Source organism: Hylobates moloch, unplaced genomic scaffold (genome assembly GCF_009828535.3).
Source record: "Hylobates moloch isolate HMO894 unplaced genomic scaffold, HMol_V3 SCAFFOLD_1, whole genome shotgun sequence".
In the NCBI taxonomy this organism is placed as follows: Eukaryota; Metazoa; Chordata; class Mammalia; order Primates; family Hylobatidae; genus Hylobates; species Hylobates moloch.
This window is the reverse complement of record NW_026652276.1, coordinates 167,297,225-167,315,073: the sequence shown is the minus strand read 5'-3', so window position 1 is coordinate 167,315,073 and position 17,849 is coordinate 167,297,225. Positions and strand designations below refer to the sequence as shown.

The window sequence follows — 17,849 nt, the reverse complement described above, 5'->3', positions numbered from 1 at the left end:
CTATGTCCACAGGCCTATGAACAACTTGGGGAGTATAGCCACTTGGGAGATCCTGTTACTGTATGGACTGGTGGACTGCAGAAGAGGGAGGCAACTGTTTGAAGCAGGATCAGCAGCAGACACAGCTTTCAGAAAGAGGGACATGTTCTAGACCGTGTGAGCGTTGCCCAGATTCATAGAAATATAGGCCAGAAGAACACTGATACAGCATAGACTTCTTGATGACAAGAAGAATTGGGTTTGGAGTCCAGAATATCTAAGTTACATTACAAAGAGATACAAAGATGTGGATAAATAAACATATTTGTTATTTCAATATTCAATTTAATCTATATTAGCCAATATTTCACTTTATAGGCAATGAGTAGTTCTTAAATTCCAAGCTCTAGAATGCTGCTTGAGACTGTTCTGGCTGTTGTGCATCTGAGAATGAGCTTCTGGGATGGCATTCCTTGACACTGAAAACTTGAGAACACATATTACCATGAGGAAGCCCTCTAATCAGGCAGGAATGATGGTGGTCATGGAAGACTTCCTGGTGAAGGTGACTCTTGAACTCAGTTGTGAATGACAAATCAGAATAGCAGGAGAGAGAATGTTAGATGGAAATAAGGCAATCTCAACAGAGAGAACAGCATGTATATAGCACAGGTTGAGAAGTAAAGGGAACAAAGAGGGTAATGAATGGAAAAAATAAGCCAGGGGAGATGGGATCCAAGGAACAGGTGGAGATAAGGCTGTATTCACAGGAGACAAAAATGGCTTAAAGGAAGAGATTCACCTGTAAATGGGAACAAGAGAATGGAGAGAGTTCAAGTTTATGATTACTTTATTTTTTGAACTCTTCTCTCTCCTGGAGCAATGAGCTGGAAGAAGGGCAAGGGGTACAAGGAGTGTGTGTGTGTATGTGTTGGGGAGAGTGTTATGTGGAGGATGGGGAACAACATATTTACCTTCCACATAAGTTTTTATTGATACCAAGATGAGGTAAGTAGAACTCTGGTGTGGATCTGTGGGTTTGAGTCCAATAAGCTTTCTCTTTTACATCCATCTTATTTAAATCTTTGCTGTCACAGTGAAGAAATAATTTAGAAAACTTATAAAAGCAATTGAATTTAACACAGATTTTATTGCCCTATAAACAGTTATGATGTGACCCGTGGATATCAATGAAACTTCTTAATTATATGAGTCTGAAAATGCATATTTAAAACATTAAATGATTGACTCCACTTTGTGCCAAGCTCTGCAGCTAGGCATATTTCATATCTTAAAAAGGCTTACAGTTCATTCAGGGAGGCAAAAGCAAAATGTGTAATTAGAGGTTAGCCATAATGTTATGAAAGTGCCATGAGAATAGAGGGAATAAAATCATAAAGATATAAATAAACATATTTGAACTACAGGTGATGTATTGTCTTAAATTACTTTTATATCATATGCCAGAGGGCCTTCAATGGAAAATCCTAGGTAGAAAGACACCCTTTCTATGTTCCTACCACTTCTGAGTGGACCTGAATAAACAGATATTACTGGTATTTTAATTTTTTCCTCTGTTCCATATTCTATAGAGATTAGCTTGCCTTCAGCCTGACCAGTTAGACGACGCAGGAGGTCTTTGACTTCATTTTTTTTCCACACATCCCCACTGTGCCAGAGGGAATTTGTATTTTGTACTTTATCAAAGTACTGCTCTATTTCGGCCTTGTGAACAATACTGTTTAGACCCTTCCTTTTGCCCAGATAGAAAAGTGTGCTTGCCTGCTTGGACCTGCACATGCGCTTGTACTGTCCCCTGAACGATCTATTTAAGGATGAAACGTACTTTTCCATTAGTTTGGAATCTTGATCTAGCTCTTGATTTTCTGGCCAGAACAGGAGGCAGGCCAAGAAATAAGGGCCTGGATATTGATGACTTGGTCCTACACATTGCAAGACCTCTCGGAGTTGTTTTTTTAGCGTGGTAAGTGGTTGAATTAACTTGGAGTTGGGCTTTAGACAACTGAGAATAATGTTGGCCAAAATGGAATTTTGTTTCTCATTTGTCATGTGCTTTTTTGAGTTTTGCTGCAGTAGGAAGGCATATTCATTCACTATACTTTCCATGGTGGCAGCATCTTTGTAGTTTGGATTAAGATATTCCAAGAGTCCAGCAAACCTATCTGCTCTCAGAGCTTCTAGCTTTTTCCTGCAATTCTCCTCCTGGAGTAATTGACTCTCTTTGCTTTGTAATAGATATGGATCCAAATGACAGAAAAGTTCTGTGTATTTCCTGAAACAACGACTGACCTTCTTGCTTAACATGATTTCCGTGATTTCTTTTTGGGTATACCTCATTTTCAGAAGAACCATATAATCAATAAAAAAGTCAAAGCACCTTTTCAGATCTGATTGTAAATTTTTTAGGTGGGATGTGAACTTGCTAAGAGCCAAATAACATTCATTTCTGGGATCAGGAGGAATGGTCCACTTTCCTGATAAAAATTGCACCATATGTTTTTTGGATAATTCATTTTCTTTGTGGAAAAAGGGAGTGAGCTGAAGAATCTGGATAGTGTAAAGACCAACTTCTATTTCACCCAAGAAACAAGCTGTATTATACATGTCATATCGTCTCTGGGACTTCTGTGGTGACCAGTTCTCGGTTTCATAGTTTTTACTATCAGTTTGCCTTTGGGATTCTTTGAAAGCTCTTGAGGCTTTTTCGGCAGCTTCTAGGAGATGTGTTAGGTCTTTAACAGTAATGCTCCTACAGTTTTTGTTCCCATCCAACCACCATTTGATTTCACTTTTGTAGACTTGACCAAGTGTATCTGAAATATAGGAATTTTTAGGTGCTTTCATTTTGGCCTGATGTGCCCAGTCCAGAGCCGTGTTAAAGTCCTTCTCTTTAATGTAGAAATGTCTTGCTAAGGCTTGACAAATGAATGCATTTTGTGGGAATCGTCTACTTCCTGCACTCAAGACCTTTTCAATGTCTTTATTCTGTAAAGCTTCCATTAATGGGGAAAACAAAGTGTCTGTTTCATCTCCATACTCCTTGCGCTGTCTTGTAAGCAGAAGAGTTTGAACATCATGCTGAAATTTGTCTCTTCCTATTCCAGAATCATAGAATAAATTCTCTTCTAATATATTCAATGCAATTTGACATTTATCCAAGTGATAGCTTCTCTCCAGTTCTTTTAGACAGTACAGGGCAATCAGAGGGTGAATGATACGCACACCTGTGTATCTCCCATATTCTGCAACTTCTGTTTTTATTAGAAGTGTAGAATAAGTTCCCATCTTGTCTTCTAAGTTTTCAGGTTCCCAGGGTGTACTAGTGTATATGATTCCCAAAAATATTTCACACTGTGAAACTGAAATTGTAGAATCGGTAACATAAGAGTTGAGTAAAGCCAGGAAGGAAATGAGTTGTGCTTCCTTGCTGTCAACATCCTGTCCTTTTAGGATATTCCTGACTACATTTTCTATATATGTTTCATCAAAATTGCTTTTCATGATCATGAAGGAATAAAAGTTTTCACAGTTCTTGTGCTGCTTTTCAATTTCCTTCAGTTTGGCCCCAAAAGCTCTTTGTTCCTTGGAAGAAAGTTGGTAATTTAGTGCAATACTGTCTGCCAATTTTGCACTTTCATCTGGATTCCGGGATCTCATGCAGTTTAAGATAATTACCAGTGTTTTTTCATATCGCAAATCCTTCTCTGCTAAAACGGTATGGATGGCATTTTGTAGAAAGTAGACATTTTCTTGTTCTTCAAAATCATCCACAAGGAGAAGCACAGGAATGTAATCCTGATGGCTCTTTGCCTTATAGGTGACCAGATTGATCACTTGCTCTGCAATTTCTGCAAAATCAGTTGTCTTGTTTTTTAACACAGCACATCTGAAGTTTTTCTTTAAGTCCCAGAGAACATGCATAGCCAGTGTGGTACCCCCACAGCCTGGATGATGATAAAGATTGATGATTTTTGCAAATATTGGTTTAGGAGACTCTGCCCAGCAGTGTATTAAATCTTTAAGCTTTTCATAACTGTCCCTTTTGACAAAATCTGAAGAATAGTTTTCAGAAGAAAAATAGAAGTTCCACCAGGATACTTTGCCACCTCGATAAAAGTGTTCTTCTTTTGATTTCTTAAACTCCAGGAATTTAGATTCGTCTTTCTCGATGTCTGTGTCTTTACACTCATTTTCACAGAGGATTTCCAGTGCAGTCAAGACATCCTCTTTCTTTTTCTCTAGGATAACTGAAGAAGATCCATGGGCGGGCAAAAACCTTCTTGATGACTGAGTCACCGATTTTAGTTTAAGGATAGTGCTGTTTACCAGTTCTATATTTAAAGTGGAAATACTGTGGTTTGTTAATTCGTCTTCCATCTTCATTCTTGTTTGTAGTAGATCTTTCCATCGTTGATAAATATGTGAGTTTACAGAGATACACAACATATTTTCCATTCCTTTGAGAGCTTGATAGAAAGCCCAGAAAGTTTCAATGAGTGGATCTCCTGGGCTTTCCACTGAAGAGAGTAATAGAAACACTACCAAAAATTTTCCTCTTGTCATTATATTTTCATCTGTGAGAAATAAAATTAGTTTCCTGACTTCTGCAGCTCTTTCTCTCTGCCATAAATATGGCTCTAGAGGTTTATATGTCTCGCTTTTCAGGTCTGATCTGCCGTTGCAGAAAATCCAGCTGGGCTGTTGGTAAAGATTAAGAGTAGAAATCTTCTCCCGCATGTTAGTTGTCTTGTCTTCATATTGATTTGGAAAGTGAAGGTTGGCCACCCGACTTTCTTTGTAAGCTTTGACCACTCCATTGATCATAGATTCAGGATCAAACTCCAACACAACAAACCATTTAATTTCTTTTAAAAAATCTAAGTGCTTTATTTGGTTTGGATGGCATTTATTTGTTACAAGAATGTACCAGTCGTAGTATGAATTATCCAGTGAGTCTCGGTTTCCTATGAGAAGTTTAACCAGCTTTAGTCCTTCACGCTCCTTCTTCATTGCCTTCATTCCATACTCTTCTTCAGCCTCTTTTCTAGATGCTACCAGTGACTTTAAATTTTGTAAAAATGCTTTGAAATCTACATCCCGTTGCTTGGAATTGGCCAGGATATCCCTAGAGCTAGCCCCTTCTCTTACAAACAGTGAAGTATTTTGGTTTTGTTTCCATATTTTGTCTTTACAAATTTGCATCTGAATGTAGAAATACTTATCTTTACATATAGAGTGTTTTGGATTAATATCAACTTCAATGACAAATCTGTCAGATGGTGTATTGTTCTGCAGAAGGACTTCCACAAACCTTGGCTCCCGAATACACTTCTTGGCTTCATTGATCTCACTTTCTTCAAAATACTTTTTGATCATTACATTGAAGTGGTCAATGAAGGCAGCCTTACTGGTGATTTTCACACCAACAATTTCTCCATGGGGATTGTCCTTGACTCCAAAATGGATGGTGCCATTGGTGCGTGAATTCATACAAGCTGATGCAAATCGGAAGACTTCATTGCTGAATTTCATCTTAATGTCCGCTTCTGTGGCTGTTTCTGTGTTTGTGAGAGCTTTGAACTCATGTATCGGATCAATGAGATTGAGTGCTCCTGTTTCAGGTTGTAGAGTATAATGTTCTATGTAGCGATGGCTGTCATGGAACTGATCAAAAGGATATGGCATACAAGTCAATTGTTCAGGTTTTAGCTTGCCCTTTTTCTTGTCTTTAGCATTTGCTACTTCATCTAACACATTTTCTTTCATAAGAATTGATTCTTGTTGTTTGACATCTCTGATCTCTCTAGGATCATAATCAATATTAGATGACTTTGAATTTTCTTCTTCCTTTTTGGTCTGTTTTGGATTTTTTTGGTGTTCTGTTTTGGATGGTTTTGAATTGTCTAATTGTCCTGGATCATGATTGTCACTTTCAGGGGACTTACTATTCAATTTGTTATATGAACGTTTTATCAAAAGTGCTGGACCCCGTGGTAGCCCCATTTCTATAAGGTCCTTCTCAGTTAATTCCTGCAGGACTAATCCTGTTACTTCTTCACTGAGCAGAATTTGCCCATATTGCTCATTAATCTTAAGGTCTTCAGTTACCCATTTTTTCACATGCTCTTTGGTCCAGTCTTTAATCATTTCAGGTAGAGATACTTGTTTACTCATATCAAAGCTTCCACGTCTTCCTGAGAAAAAGCAATATAATAAGTATTTTAGAGTTATACTTTATTATTGAAATCACATAGACAATTATGTATACATTATCATACAGAAGATACACACACATATATATATGTATAATATTGCTCAAGGCTGACTCTTAAAACTGCTTGATACTTACTTTAGCTGTTTTACCATCCTAATTCATATCCTTGTTTCTTAGGTGACTCTAATTGTAATTATGAAATAAGCTGTAGTTGCTAACTGGTGACACACCTTTTAGCCTTATAATAATTCTCCCTTTTAGCTTCACTTGGTGAAAGTTGGGTTTTTGTAACTTAAAACCAGAATCTCAAGTAACATAGAAATTGGTTTCCATAGAATATAGGAATATTGCCAATAAACTTTAAAATAATGAAACTGGATAGGTAGAAGAGGGTTGAGGAACAGGAGTCTACAGCTGGCTATCTTTGTTACATAGCAACAGAGCAGTTGGTTAAATAATCTTCTATTTTCTTTTGGAACTCAAGCTGTTAGGCCACAAGGCTAGGGTTTGGGGGAACTTGGTAGCAAAATGTCAGGATAATTGATCTGATTGGCTAATTCTTGTGCTCTCAGGAGGTACCAAAAGAGACTAGCTATAATTCAAGCTGGGCTTCCTGAAACTAGATAGGGAAAATAGTATGAGTTTTTAATTTTGTTAGAGCCATTTTCACCTAAATTATTGATATGAGGCCAATGAAGATCCTACAACTATGTACTTTGGTGAATGGCAAGAGCTGCCTATTTTGGACTCCTAGAACAGGGGTTCTCAACCTTGGTTAAACATTAGAATCACTTGGCATTCCACACCTGAGACTGCATTAGTTGGTTGAGGGAGTGAGGGTGGTGTTTTCAGGCATTAGTACTTTTAAACATTTGCCTTGGTGCATCTATTGTGCAGACAAGACCAAGAGCAGTGGTTCTCAATGTGTGGTCTCCAAACCAGCAGCATCAGCATCACTTAGAAGCTGGCTAGAAATGTAAATTCTCAGGCCCCTACTTAGACCTACCGAATCAGAATTTAAAAGATAAATCAGTTAATTAGTTTAAGTAAACAGAAAATCAGAAAGTGAGAATATTTTAAGGACAGACAAAAAACATTAAGGATCAAATGAAACAAAAACACTAGACTAAACTATAAAAAGAGAAAATACAAGCATTTTAAACTAGGGGTCCCCAAATCCGGGGACCTGGACCAGTACCAGTCTCTAGCCTGTTAGAAACTGGGCTGCACAGCAAGAGGTGACTGGCTGGTGGGTGAGCTGGCAAAGCTTCATCTGTATTTACAGCCTCTCACCATATCTTGCATTACTGCCTGAGCTCCACATCCCGTCAGATCAGTGGTCATTAGTTTCTCACAGGAGTGAAAACCCTGTTGTGAACTGTGCATATGAGGGATCCAGGCTGCACACTCCCTATGAGAATCTAATGCCTGATGATCAGTCACTCTGTCCCATCACCCCAAATGGGACCATCTAGTTGCAGGAAAACAAGCTCAGGGCTCCCACTGAGTCTACATTATGGTGAGTTGTATAATAATTTCATCATATTTTACAATGTAATAATAATAGAAATAAAGTGCACACAAAATGTAATGGCCTTGAATAAACTCAAAACCATCCCCCACTACCCTGTGGAAAAATTGTCTCCCGTGAAGCCGGTCCCTGGTTCCAAAAAGTTGGACTGCTGTTTTAAATGATTTGTAATTTTTAGCTTCCTTAGGTTTAAGGAACCTAAGTTTTTAAAAAAAATTTAATGCACAGCCAGTCACAAAGTCTGGCCAAACTGCAAATTTGAACCATCTGTGCTTGGAGCTTCTTGGAAAAGCTCACCAGAAAGTCCCCTTGAAGTTATGTATGGAGAATAAGCTAAACTGGGGCTTCAGCTTGCAGCCCTGTGATTGGCCACAGAGGAAACTTGCACTACACATTTATGGTGTGAATACCGTATTTGCACCAGGATGATTTACCCCATCTATAGGCATGCAACCACTGAGCCTAGCAGCTTCCACTTGCCTTGGTAAAATTGTTCCTGGTTGTCTTAGTGCCTTGAATTCTCTTACTTACTCTGGCTCCAGTCTGCGGATCACAACTAGTCCTGGGCCAATTAGCAGAACCATGAGCAACTGGCACAATGAACTCTATAAACGTATTTTAGATGATCAATTCAGTTCATCTGTAGCGTAGACAGAAGTCACTTGTGGGTCTTAGGGGGGTCCCACAAAAATTAGCCCATATATTGTAACTAGAGATAAGTGTTATTTATCTTAAATAGTGTCATCTGCTCATTCATTCAACACATATTTAATGAGCACCTATTATGTACCAGGCATCATGCTCAGGAAAAACAGTGATAATCAAAACAGATGTGAAGCTGTTTCATGATATTTATTGTCCATTGGAGAAGATTAAAAAAATGAAACAAGTCACACACACACACACACACACACACACACTCAAAAAAGTTTATACTGACAAAGTGTGTAGTGCTTTTTGTCAGACACAAGGAGGAGTCTAGGCCTGCGATATATGAGGAGGAAGAGAGTGGGAACATTGGGCAGGTGAAGCTAATGGACCTGCTGGAGTCATGTAGGAGGCAATTGAGGGAGAAAGCCTGAGGAACAGAGTTAGGGAATAAGAAATAGTCTACCTGGTGGACCTGCCAAAGGCCCCTTTAGTGGGTCTAAGGGGTATGACATAGTGCTGTTCCAGCAGTGGGCAGTTCCTACTCCTGCACCCAGAGCCAGGGCACTGGGCCTGCCATAGAGTACTCCTGGGCAGATGGAGCTTGGGAGCCTGGTAGGCTCATCCCTGATCTTCCCATCTCCCCTGCTGAGGCCCTAAGTGTCATCTCAGGTAAGACTGACAGAGCGGCCTTGCCTCACCTGTTTACAAGCATTATATAAAACCAATAGCTTAAGCAGTTATTAATAAACATATCCTTCATGAAAACTTTTTTGAAGTCATTACATATGAGATAACTACCATAGTATTTTAAATCTTAGTCTTAAGATATTTCATACTTTGAAAATTTGCTGAATACTTACTTTTTATATATTTTGTACAGTTTTTAGACATTTTAATACATCTTGTATTAAATACATTTTGTATTAAAATGTAGGAAGCTGAAGGGAAGAGGACACTTGTGTCCTCAGATGCCATTTCTGTCATAATTATTGGTGGCTCAATAGACATGTTATTGATCCTTCCAATACAATGGCCTCTCACCCGATCCACTTTTATCTTGACATCAACCCACCTCTATTCCCACGGTCATATCCTTGACCTTATCATTACTATTATGGATTGAATTATATCGTGCCAAAATTCAGGCGCTGAAGTCAACCTCCAGCACATTAGAATGTGACTTTATTTGGAGACAGTATTGTTGTAGATGTAATTAGTTGACATGAAGTTATAGTGGACCCTAATCCAATATGACTGAGGTTTTTGTAAAAAGGGGAAACTTGGGCACAGAGGCTTGCTTACACACCGGGAGAACAGTATGTGAAGACAAAGGCAGAGGTCAGTGTGATGTTTCTACAAGCCAAGAATCACCAAAGATTGCCAGCATGCTACTGTGAGAGGCATGGAAGAAATTCTCCCTTGTAGCCCTCAGAAGGAACCCACCCTGCCAATAGCTGGATCTTGGACTTCTAGTTGCAAAGGTTCTGAGATAATACATTTCTGTTGTTGAAGTGACTCTGTGCTACTTTGTTATGGCAGCTCTAGCCAACAAATACAGTTACTGAGAAATACAAGCCCTCCATCCTCTCTGTTTCAAATACTTCCCTGTCCCCACCATCTCCTGCCCCTCAGGCCCACTGCCTTTAGTGCTCAAACACTAGTAAGTATTTCTTTAACACCAACACCTTCGATCTATGGATTCTACTACTGTCTCACTTTTCCTCACTCCATTCATGTTTTACTTTTCCTCTTTTACTGACTTAATATTTTTTTGATTATTCATTATCATGACTTATTTTTCTCCTCTCTGGTACACTCTTATAGTTAAACTACAATGCTAGGTACATCCATCACTCAGTCCCCACTCAGTCCCCAACAGCTTGTCAGAGCATGGCTGGAGAATGGCCCTCCATACCCTGACTGGAACATGGTTGGACAATGGCCCTCCACACCCTGACTGGAGCATGCTGGACAATGGCCCTCCACACCCTGACTGGAGCATGCTGGACAATGGCCCTTCACACCCTGACTGGAACATGGCTGGACGATGGCCCTCCATACCATGACTGGTCTCACCTTAATGCCGTCAGCTACCATGCTTTATTTCTCTGCTTTAGTCAATCTCTCCACTTGCAGTAGTCACTCTCTTATTCTCCTAAACGATCATTTCACTGTCTCTCCTCTCTCATCAAACCTACAACACCTCCTCACCACAGTCACCTTGTTTCCCGTTTAAACTGGCAGCATTGAAGGAATCCAAAGAGAGCTTCTCCAAACTCCTGAAACCACATCTACCCATCAACCTGCTTCTTCACTTTTCTTCTGTTACTACATCGTATGTTAGTTTCTGTTCTCTGCATGTTCTGCCCACATGCCTGGTGAGGTCAACCTCTCCACTTGCAGTAGCCCTTGCATCCCTCTCACCTATTCAGGAAGTTGCTCCAGAAAGTGTCCCCTCTCTATTTGGCTTCTTCAGTCTTTCCTCATCTACCAGATCTCCTTCAGCAATCAAGCATGTTTATTTTTTTCATGTTAAGCAAGACTCTTTGGAAATACTCTTCCCCACATTTCTGCTTTTCTTCACAGTAGATCTGTCTACACTTCCTGTTTCCTGTTTCTCTTTTTCTACTCACTTTAGAAGTCACTCCAGTCAGGCTTTGGCCTCACTCCTCCACTAAAATTGCACTTGGTATTGCTACAGACAGTTCTTGACAGAGCAGCAGCACTTGAAACAAGTGATTGCTCTCTTTTCCTTGGATCGCTCTCCTTGCAGGCTTTTGGGACACTACCTTTCCTGATTTTTCCTTCTGCTTTTCTGGCTAGTCCTTCTCAGTTTCCTCTGCTGGTTCTTCCTTAACTCTCCACCTCTAAATGTTGAAGGGCCTCTCAGACTAGCCTCTTTTCTATCTAGAGTTTCTCCCTATGAATCTCATCTATCTTGCATTTAAATGCAATCTTTATGCCTGTGACTTCCAAATTAACATGATCGGCCCTGGCTTCTGCCATGATGTCCATGTATCTGCCTTCTCTATGTTCACCTACATGTATGACAGTCCTGAAACGAACATGGCCAAAATTGATCTCCTGATATCTGCCCCTCCCACTCCAAACTTGCTCCTCCTACAGTCTTATCAGTTAATGGAACTTGTCAATTGTTCAAGGCAAAAACCTTGGCAGCATTTTTGACTGCTTTTTTTTTTCACTCATTGTATTGGCAAATACTTTCAATCACACCTTCACAGTATATCCAGAATTCCACCCTTTCCCACTATCCCTACTGCTACCACCCTGTTCTAGGCCATCATCTCTTTCTTGGATTATTTTTGTTACCTGTTCTCTCTGACTCTGGCTTTGCCCCACCCCCATGCCATTCACTCTATTTTCAACACAACAGGCAACCTGATCCTGTTCAAATGTGTAAATGTGATCATGTCACTGACTCTTAGTCAGTGTCCTCTGCTCAAAACTTTTATCTGACTTCTCATCTTGCATGGAGTAAAAGCCAAAGTCCTTAAATAAGGTCTGACATGATATGTCCACCCCACTGTCTTTTTGACCTCATTACTTCCGCTCACTTCCCTCCAGCTGTCCAGTTGTCTTACTGTTCCTCAAACATGCCAGCCATGCAGCTACACGAGGCCTTTGCACTACCTGTTCTCTCTGCTTGGAATGCTCTTCCTCCAGATGCCAACACAGCTCACACCCTCAACTTTTTAGCTCTTTACTCAAATTCAATAAGGCCTTTCTTGCTCATCTTTCGTAAAATTTCAGTCTTTCCTCCAGCACTTTCCATTGCTCTTCCCTGCTCCAAGTTTTCACTTTAGATTTATGTACTATACATTTTACTTAATTATATTTCTCATTCTGTGTCAGCAACTGGAATATAACCTCCATGAGAACAGGCATTTTTGCCTGTCATTCATGCATGAATCACCAGGGCCTGACATAAAATAAGCACTCAATAAATATTTGTTGAATGAGGAAATTAACATTTTTAGATTAGTGAAACAATTGAATCGTATTTGGGAAATATCTTCATGTTGTCATCGATGAGACCAAAACCAACTCCAGCATCTGGGTTAGCCAGTCACAATTAGTAAGAAAAGAGTTTACTTTGCAGAAAGAAAAGTCAGTAAACATTTTATTCTTCATCTAACAGGCAAATTGCAGAGAGACTTGATGTCCTATTGTAAGCTCCAGTTTTCTAACACTTCTCCTCAGGTTTTGGTGTCTCACAGTCCCTGAGTGAGCATTTTTCTCAGATAGGGTTTTCCCTGGAGGAGATCTCTTTCTACCCTAGGTCCTCAGTGAGCCGGAACCCCAGGGCTTCAGGATCACCCTCCACTGTTTTAACTGCTGTTGCTGCTTTAGGCAACAAACCCTCCTCTGGAGATGCTCTTACTGTGCACCATAGACTGGCTCTGTTTTGGTGTGAGGCAGTGTCTTCTCCTAGCCAGTGTCCTCGCTCAGTAATTCATGCTACCCATTCTTTCTTTGGGTCACCCCAAATACTGGAAGGAAGAACTCTAGATTTTTCTCTTCTGTGACTACAGCAATTCTTGTAGACCCCAGCACTCTACAAGAAGCAGCGTTTTAGGAATTTCCTGCTTAGCAACCATTACATGCCCAGAGACACTGTGTGTCCCGGGTGGTGGCGTGGGGGATAGCAGAGGGCTTGTCTTTGTGTCTTTGTGTTACTTGACAGCATGGCAGCTTTCCCTCACTCTCTTCTTTATTGATTGACTTCTGTCAGGAACTACCATGGAGATAGAAACACCCCTCTCAAATAGGGTGACTGGCATCTGTGCTCTTCAAGCCTCGAGTCTTTTTATCTTTACCTTGTCTTAGAGGTTTCCCAATGGTTCAAAGATAAAGACTCCACACCCTGACTGGAACATGGCTGGACAATGGCCCTCCATACCATAACTGGTCCCACCTTAATGCTCTCAGCTACCATGCCCTTATTTCTCTGCTTTAGTCGCTCTTTTATTCACCTACATGATCATTTCACCGTTTCCCCTCTCTCATCAAACCTACAACACCTCCTCACCACGGTCACCTTGCTTCCTGTTTAAACCAGCAGAATTGAAGGAATCCAAAGAGAGCTTCTCCAAACCCCTAAAAACACATCTACCCACCGACCTGCTTCTTCACTTTTCTTCTGTTACCACATCATGTGTTAGTATGACAACATATAACATAAAATATTTCTCAGCCAGAATTCCACCATTTCCCACCCCTATGTTGGTAGCTGAAAAGATACTTAACAACTTGAAGCTATTATGTATTCAATATTACTTTCATGTGAATTTTGCCCTCTGTCAATTATAAGCATCTTATATGATCTATAATCCATAGGTAGTTGGAGCTGTTATTTAATTCAGGTGACAATGATTTGGGCAAAAGGCTTTAATAATGCTTTGACATAACTCTTTGGCTCTTTCTGTGACTTAAGCCTTACACCCTAGACTGCAGGCATAGTTTTAAGTATGAGGGCTTTCATGTTTAGCAAGAAGCTACATAGTGTGTATAAAGGTGGAGGAGTTGTGATCAGAAAAATGATGTCATGATTAAATTAGATCTCCTCTCAGTGAGCCTGTTTTCCCACTTATAATGTAGGAAAATTGGAGCAGAACTAGTATTGTCTTAGCTGTTGCTTGTTTTTGTTCTGCTTCTTCAAATAAATGCACCTGAAAGCGCTATATCTAACATGGGTAAAGGTGTAGCTGCTCTGGTTGGAGCTGGGCAGAAGACTTTCACCTTAACTCTATTCTGTTCTGGGATAATTTTGAAACACAGAGTTCTCTTTATTTGTACACTGGGCCCTCCCTATCAGTGAGTACCACATCTGTGGATTCAACCAACCACAGATTGAAAATATTTGAAAAAAAATTTGCATCTGTACTGAAAATGTACAGACTTGTTTTCGTTGTCACTATTCCCTAAACAATAAATACAGTATAACAACTATATAATATTACATTGTACTAGGCATTATAAGTAATCTAGAGATGACTCAAAGTACATGGGAGGATGTGTATAGGTTATCTGCAAATACCTTGCCATTTCACATTAGAGATTTGAGCATGTACAGGTTTTGGTATCGGCGCAGGTCCTGAAATTGATCCCCTGCAGATAATAAATTTTAGGATCTACTGCCTAAGGACTATTATTTTTCTCTCTTTAGGGACTAAGCAAGAAGGATCAAACTGGCCTGCCCTTGGCAAGCTCTGGTGCTCACCCTCATGTTTAGGAGGTTGGGCCTCACTGGGCTCACTCACCTCACTGGGCTCACTCACTCACTTTCCGTGCCTCCAGGAAAGGATGCTCAGAATCCCAGCTGCAGTCCAGCAGGCCCACTCCTGCTCTGATGCTCTGTGTAACTGAAACCGCGAAGCAAAAGTTAGTTTTATTTTCTTGAAGTGCAAGTTCAAATTATGTATTTCTTCCCATAGTCTCTATACAAGCTAGTTGTGCATAAAAGTCTTACATAAAATGATGGCTAAACCTTGGAAGATTTTATTCTTTAATTAAATGTAACTTATAGGACAGAGTATGGCATAGCTGCACATGGCTACAATTTTCTACATGGTTTTGTATGCTTGGATTCCTGATCTCCTGGTCTACGTTTTACCCAGGGTTTTTAGCCTCGCCCCCAGAGCTTTCCACCTCTAGAAATATGCTACACCCTCACCACGCTTGCTGGAAACTTTCTTTTTTAAAAATTCTGCCATCAGCACAAGTTACATCTATTGATTCTCATATAAAAATAGTGATATTTCTCATTCCTTTTAAAATGGTTTCATAAGAAATAGCTTTTGCACACTTGCAAGTATGTTCATTTTCAAAGTTCTGTTGTACTTTTTATAATTAGTTTTTAAAGATAGCTTTTAAAGAGAGTTGATTAAACAAGACTTTAATGATTAGAAACTTACCAGGGCTTTTCTGAAAACTTCTATCCTTATATTAGAAACATGAAATAAGTCTTCATGAGGCTATTTGATCTGGATCCCTTAGATTAGTTCCCCTTTCTTGATAATTTGCAAGAGTCACGTTCTGGAAAGCAGCTACGAGGAAGCAGAGCTGTAGGCAGAACAGACTTGGTCCTTGTTCAGTTTGCTGGAGGATATACTTGTTGAGAATGTACTGCATAAAACAATGATATTACAACCAATTAAAATGCAATAGACCGGACTGCTGCTTAGGAAATGTTTATGACACAGATTTCCACCCCCCCCAACTTTCTACTATGAAAATGTTCAAACATACAGAAAATTTGAAAGAATAGTGAAAAGAATACCCTTCTCTTAGGTAGCATCTCTTTGTATACTTACTTCTAAGAAAATAAATAAACCTCAAAAAGTATGTGGCAGGTACACTTTATCTCTCTTCCAGCATTCCACATTCAATGTAGAGCAAATCCTGTGGGGTATATCTTCAAAATATACCCAGCATTTGACTACCTGACACCACTACCAGCTGGTCCAAGCCTTCCTCTTCTCTTTCCTGGATTATAGGAATAGCTTTCTTGCCAGGTTCCCTCTTGCTGTTATTGATCTCTTCAGGGACTTCTTAAAAAAGCAGCCAGAATGACCCTGTTAAAATGTAAATAACATCATATCAATGTTGTGTCCAACCCTGTCTGTGGCTTTCCATCTGACAAGGCCTCACACAATCTGGTACCGTGTTAATCCTCTGATATTAGGTCTTTTATTTTTCCCTCTAAATCTGGCCCAGTCCCCTGACCTCCTCGTTGCTTCCTGAAGGAATTACCTGCCCCTGTTTCCAGCTACTACACTTGTTTTCCTTTCCTGGAATGTCCTTGGGTACCAACAGGACTCACTCTCTCACTTTGTTGAGATGTTTTGTCAAATGTCACCTTCTCAGCAAGGCACTGTTTGACCAGCCTACTGAAAACTTTATCCCACCTCCCAACATTTCCTATCCCTCTTCTGGCTTCATTTTTTATCTACTTAGGACTTACAAGCAGCAAATATTTTATATATTTTAACCTATTTACTTTGTTTATTTTCTGTCCCACCCATTATTCCATGCACTCCATAAGGACAAATTTCTTTACATTTTGTTCATTATCTGGCATTGCCTAGCACATAATAGCTTCTAAACAAGAATCTGTTAAATGAGTAACACATTTTCTTAGAGTAGTTAAAAGTAACGAATATTTGAAAGGCCTTGAGCTACCAATGTCTGTGGGTCAAAGGAATTCCTCATTTTCCTAGGGAAATTATTTCACTTGGCTGGAACTCCAGAGAGAAATCTGGGGGAATCTCTTTACTGTGCTACCCGTTAGGCCAGAACTAACTCCAGCTTCTATCACCTGGTCACAAAGAATGAAAAGGAAGTTTTTTTTTTCAAAAGGAAAGCAAAATGAATGAATATATTTTTTCCTGCAGTTTTTGTAGATACCCTAGTTACAGAATACACCTTACCAACTTTCTGCTGTGTCACTCACAGTCACCGAATGAGGCCATTTCTCACACAGCGTTTTCCCTGGAGGAGGTCCCTTTTGGCTCCAGGTCCCCAGTGTCTTAAGACCTTTGCTGTTTTCACCCTCTGCCTTTGCTGGGAAGCTGCTCTTCTGGCAAGGGGCTTACACTTTCCACAGACACAACCTGCTCGGGTGAGATGCAATACCTTCTTTTAGCCAGTGTCCTCTTTCAGAAATTTAACCAGCCAGTCTCTCTCTGGAAATGCTAAAGATGGAAAAAACAGACTCCAGATTTTTTCTTTTGTTTTAGCCAGTACAGTTTTAAGAGCATCTGGATGTATGCTGTTGGAACTAATAACAACCAAAATGACCATGATTAGTGTGGACAAATTTTGTGATTGCTTTGACATAAGTCTTGGCTTTCTAGGGGCCCTCAGTGTCCTGTTTTGAAACAATCGTGAACACAAATCTTGTCTTTAGCATCGTTGGTTATTGACAAAGGAGTTGCAGGTTGCCATCCTCAACACTCCAGTTTTCTTTCTTTGATGTTCAGCAAGAAGTACCAAGTCAGCAAACTCTCAGGGACAAGCCCATCCCATCTTTGAGAGACCCTTGGCAACGCTGCTGATATCCATGCCCTAGGGAGGTGTTCTGCTCTGCAGGATTCTTAGGACTGATGTAGGGGAAAAACACTTCAGAATCTGGCTGTAGCCCAGGAGAGCTACCCACACCCTCCTCACGTAGTCTGGCAGACAGAAGCCACACAAGCAAGTTAGTTTCGTTTTCCTGAGGAACACTTTGCATTTTTTTTCTTAGTTTTCTTTTTTATTTATTTATTTATTTTATTATACTTTAGGGTTTAGGGTACATGTGCACAATGTGCAGGTTTGTTACATATGTATCCATGTGCCACGTTGATTTCCTGCACCCATTAACTCGTCATTTAGCATTAGGTATATCTCCTAATGCTGTCCCTCCCCCCTCCCCCAACCCCACAACAGTCC

General features: G+C 40.0%; 1 protein-coding gene across 4 annotated transcripts in view; it reads right to left on the bottom strand.

Moving 5' to 3' along the window:
- Positions 1 to 457: 457 nt before the first annotated feature.
- SAMD9L (sterile alpha motif domain containing 9 like) overlaps positions 458 to 17,849 on the bottom strand; it is a 20,388-nt gene continuing 2,996 nt past the window's right edge. Inside the window, exons 3-7 of one of the 4 annotated variants that reach the window (XM_032761056.2) lie at positions 16,847 to 17,029; positions 15,731 to 15,991; positions 15,332 to 15,542; positions 14,678 to 14,779; positions 458 to 6,194 (exon numbers count right to left, since the gene is read on the bottom strand). In XM_032761056.2, the coding sequence (XP_032616947.1) occupies positions 1,420 to 6,174 (4,755 nt within the window). In that variant the 5' untranslated portion in view covers positions 6,175 to 6,194; positions 14,678 to 14,779; positions 15,332 to 15,542; positions 15,731 to 15,991; positions 16,847 to 17,029 and the 3' untranslated portion in view covers positions 458 to 1,419. The remainder of the gene's footprint in view (positions 6,195 to 14,677; positions 14,780 to 15,331; positions 15,543 to 15,730; positions 15,992 to 16,846; positions 17,030 to 17,849) is intronic. The other 3 variants (XM_032761059.2, XM_032761060.2, XM_032761061.2) reach the window with 3 other exon arrangements.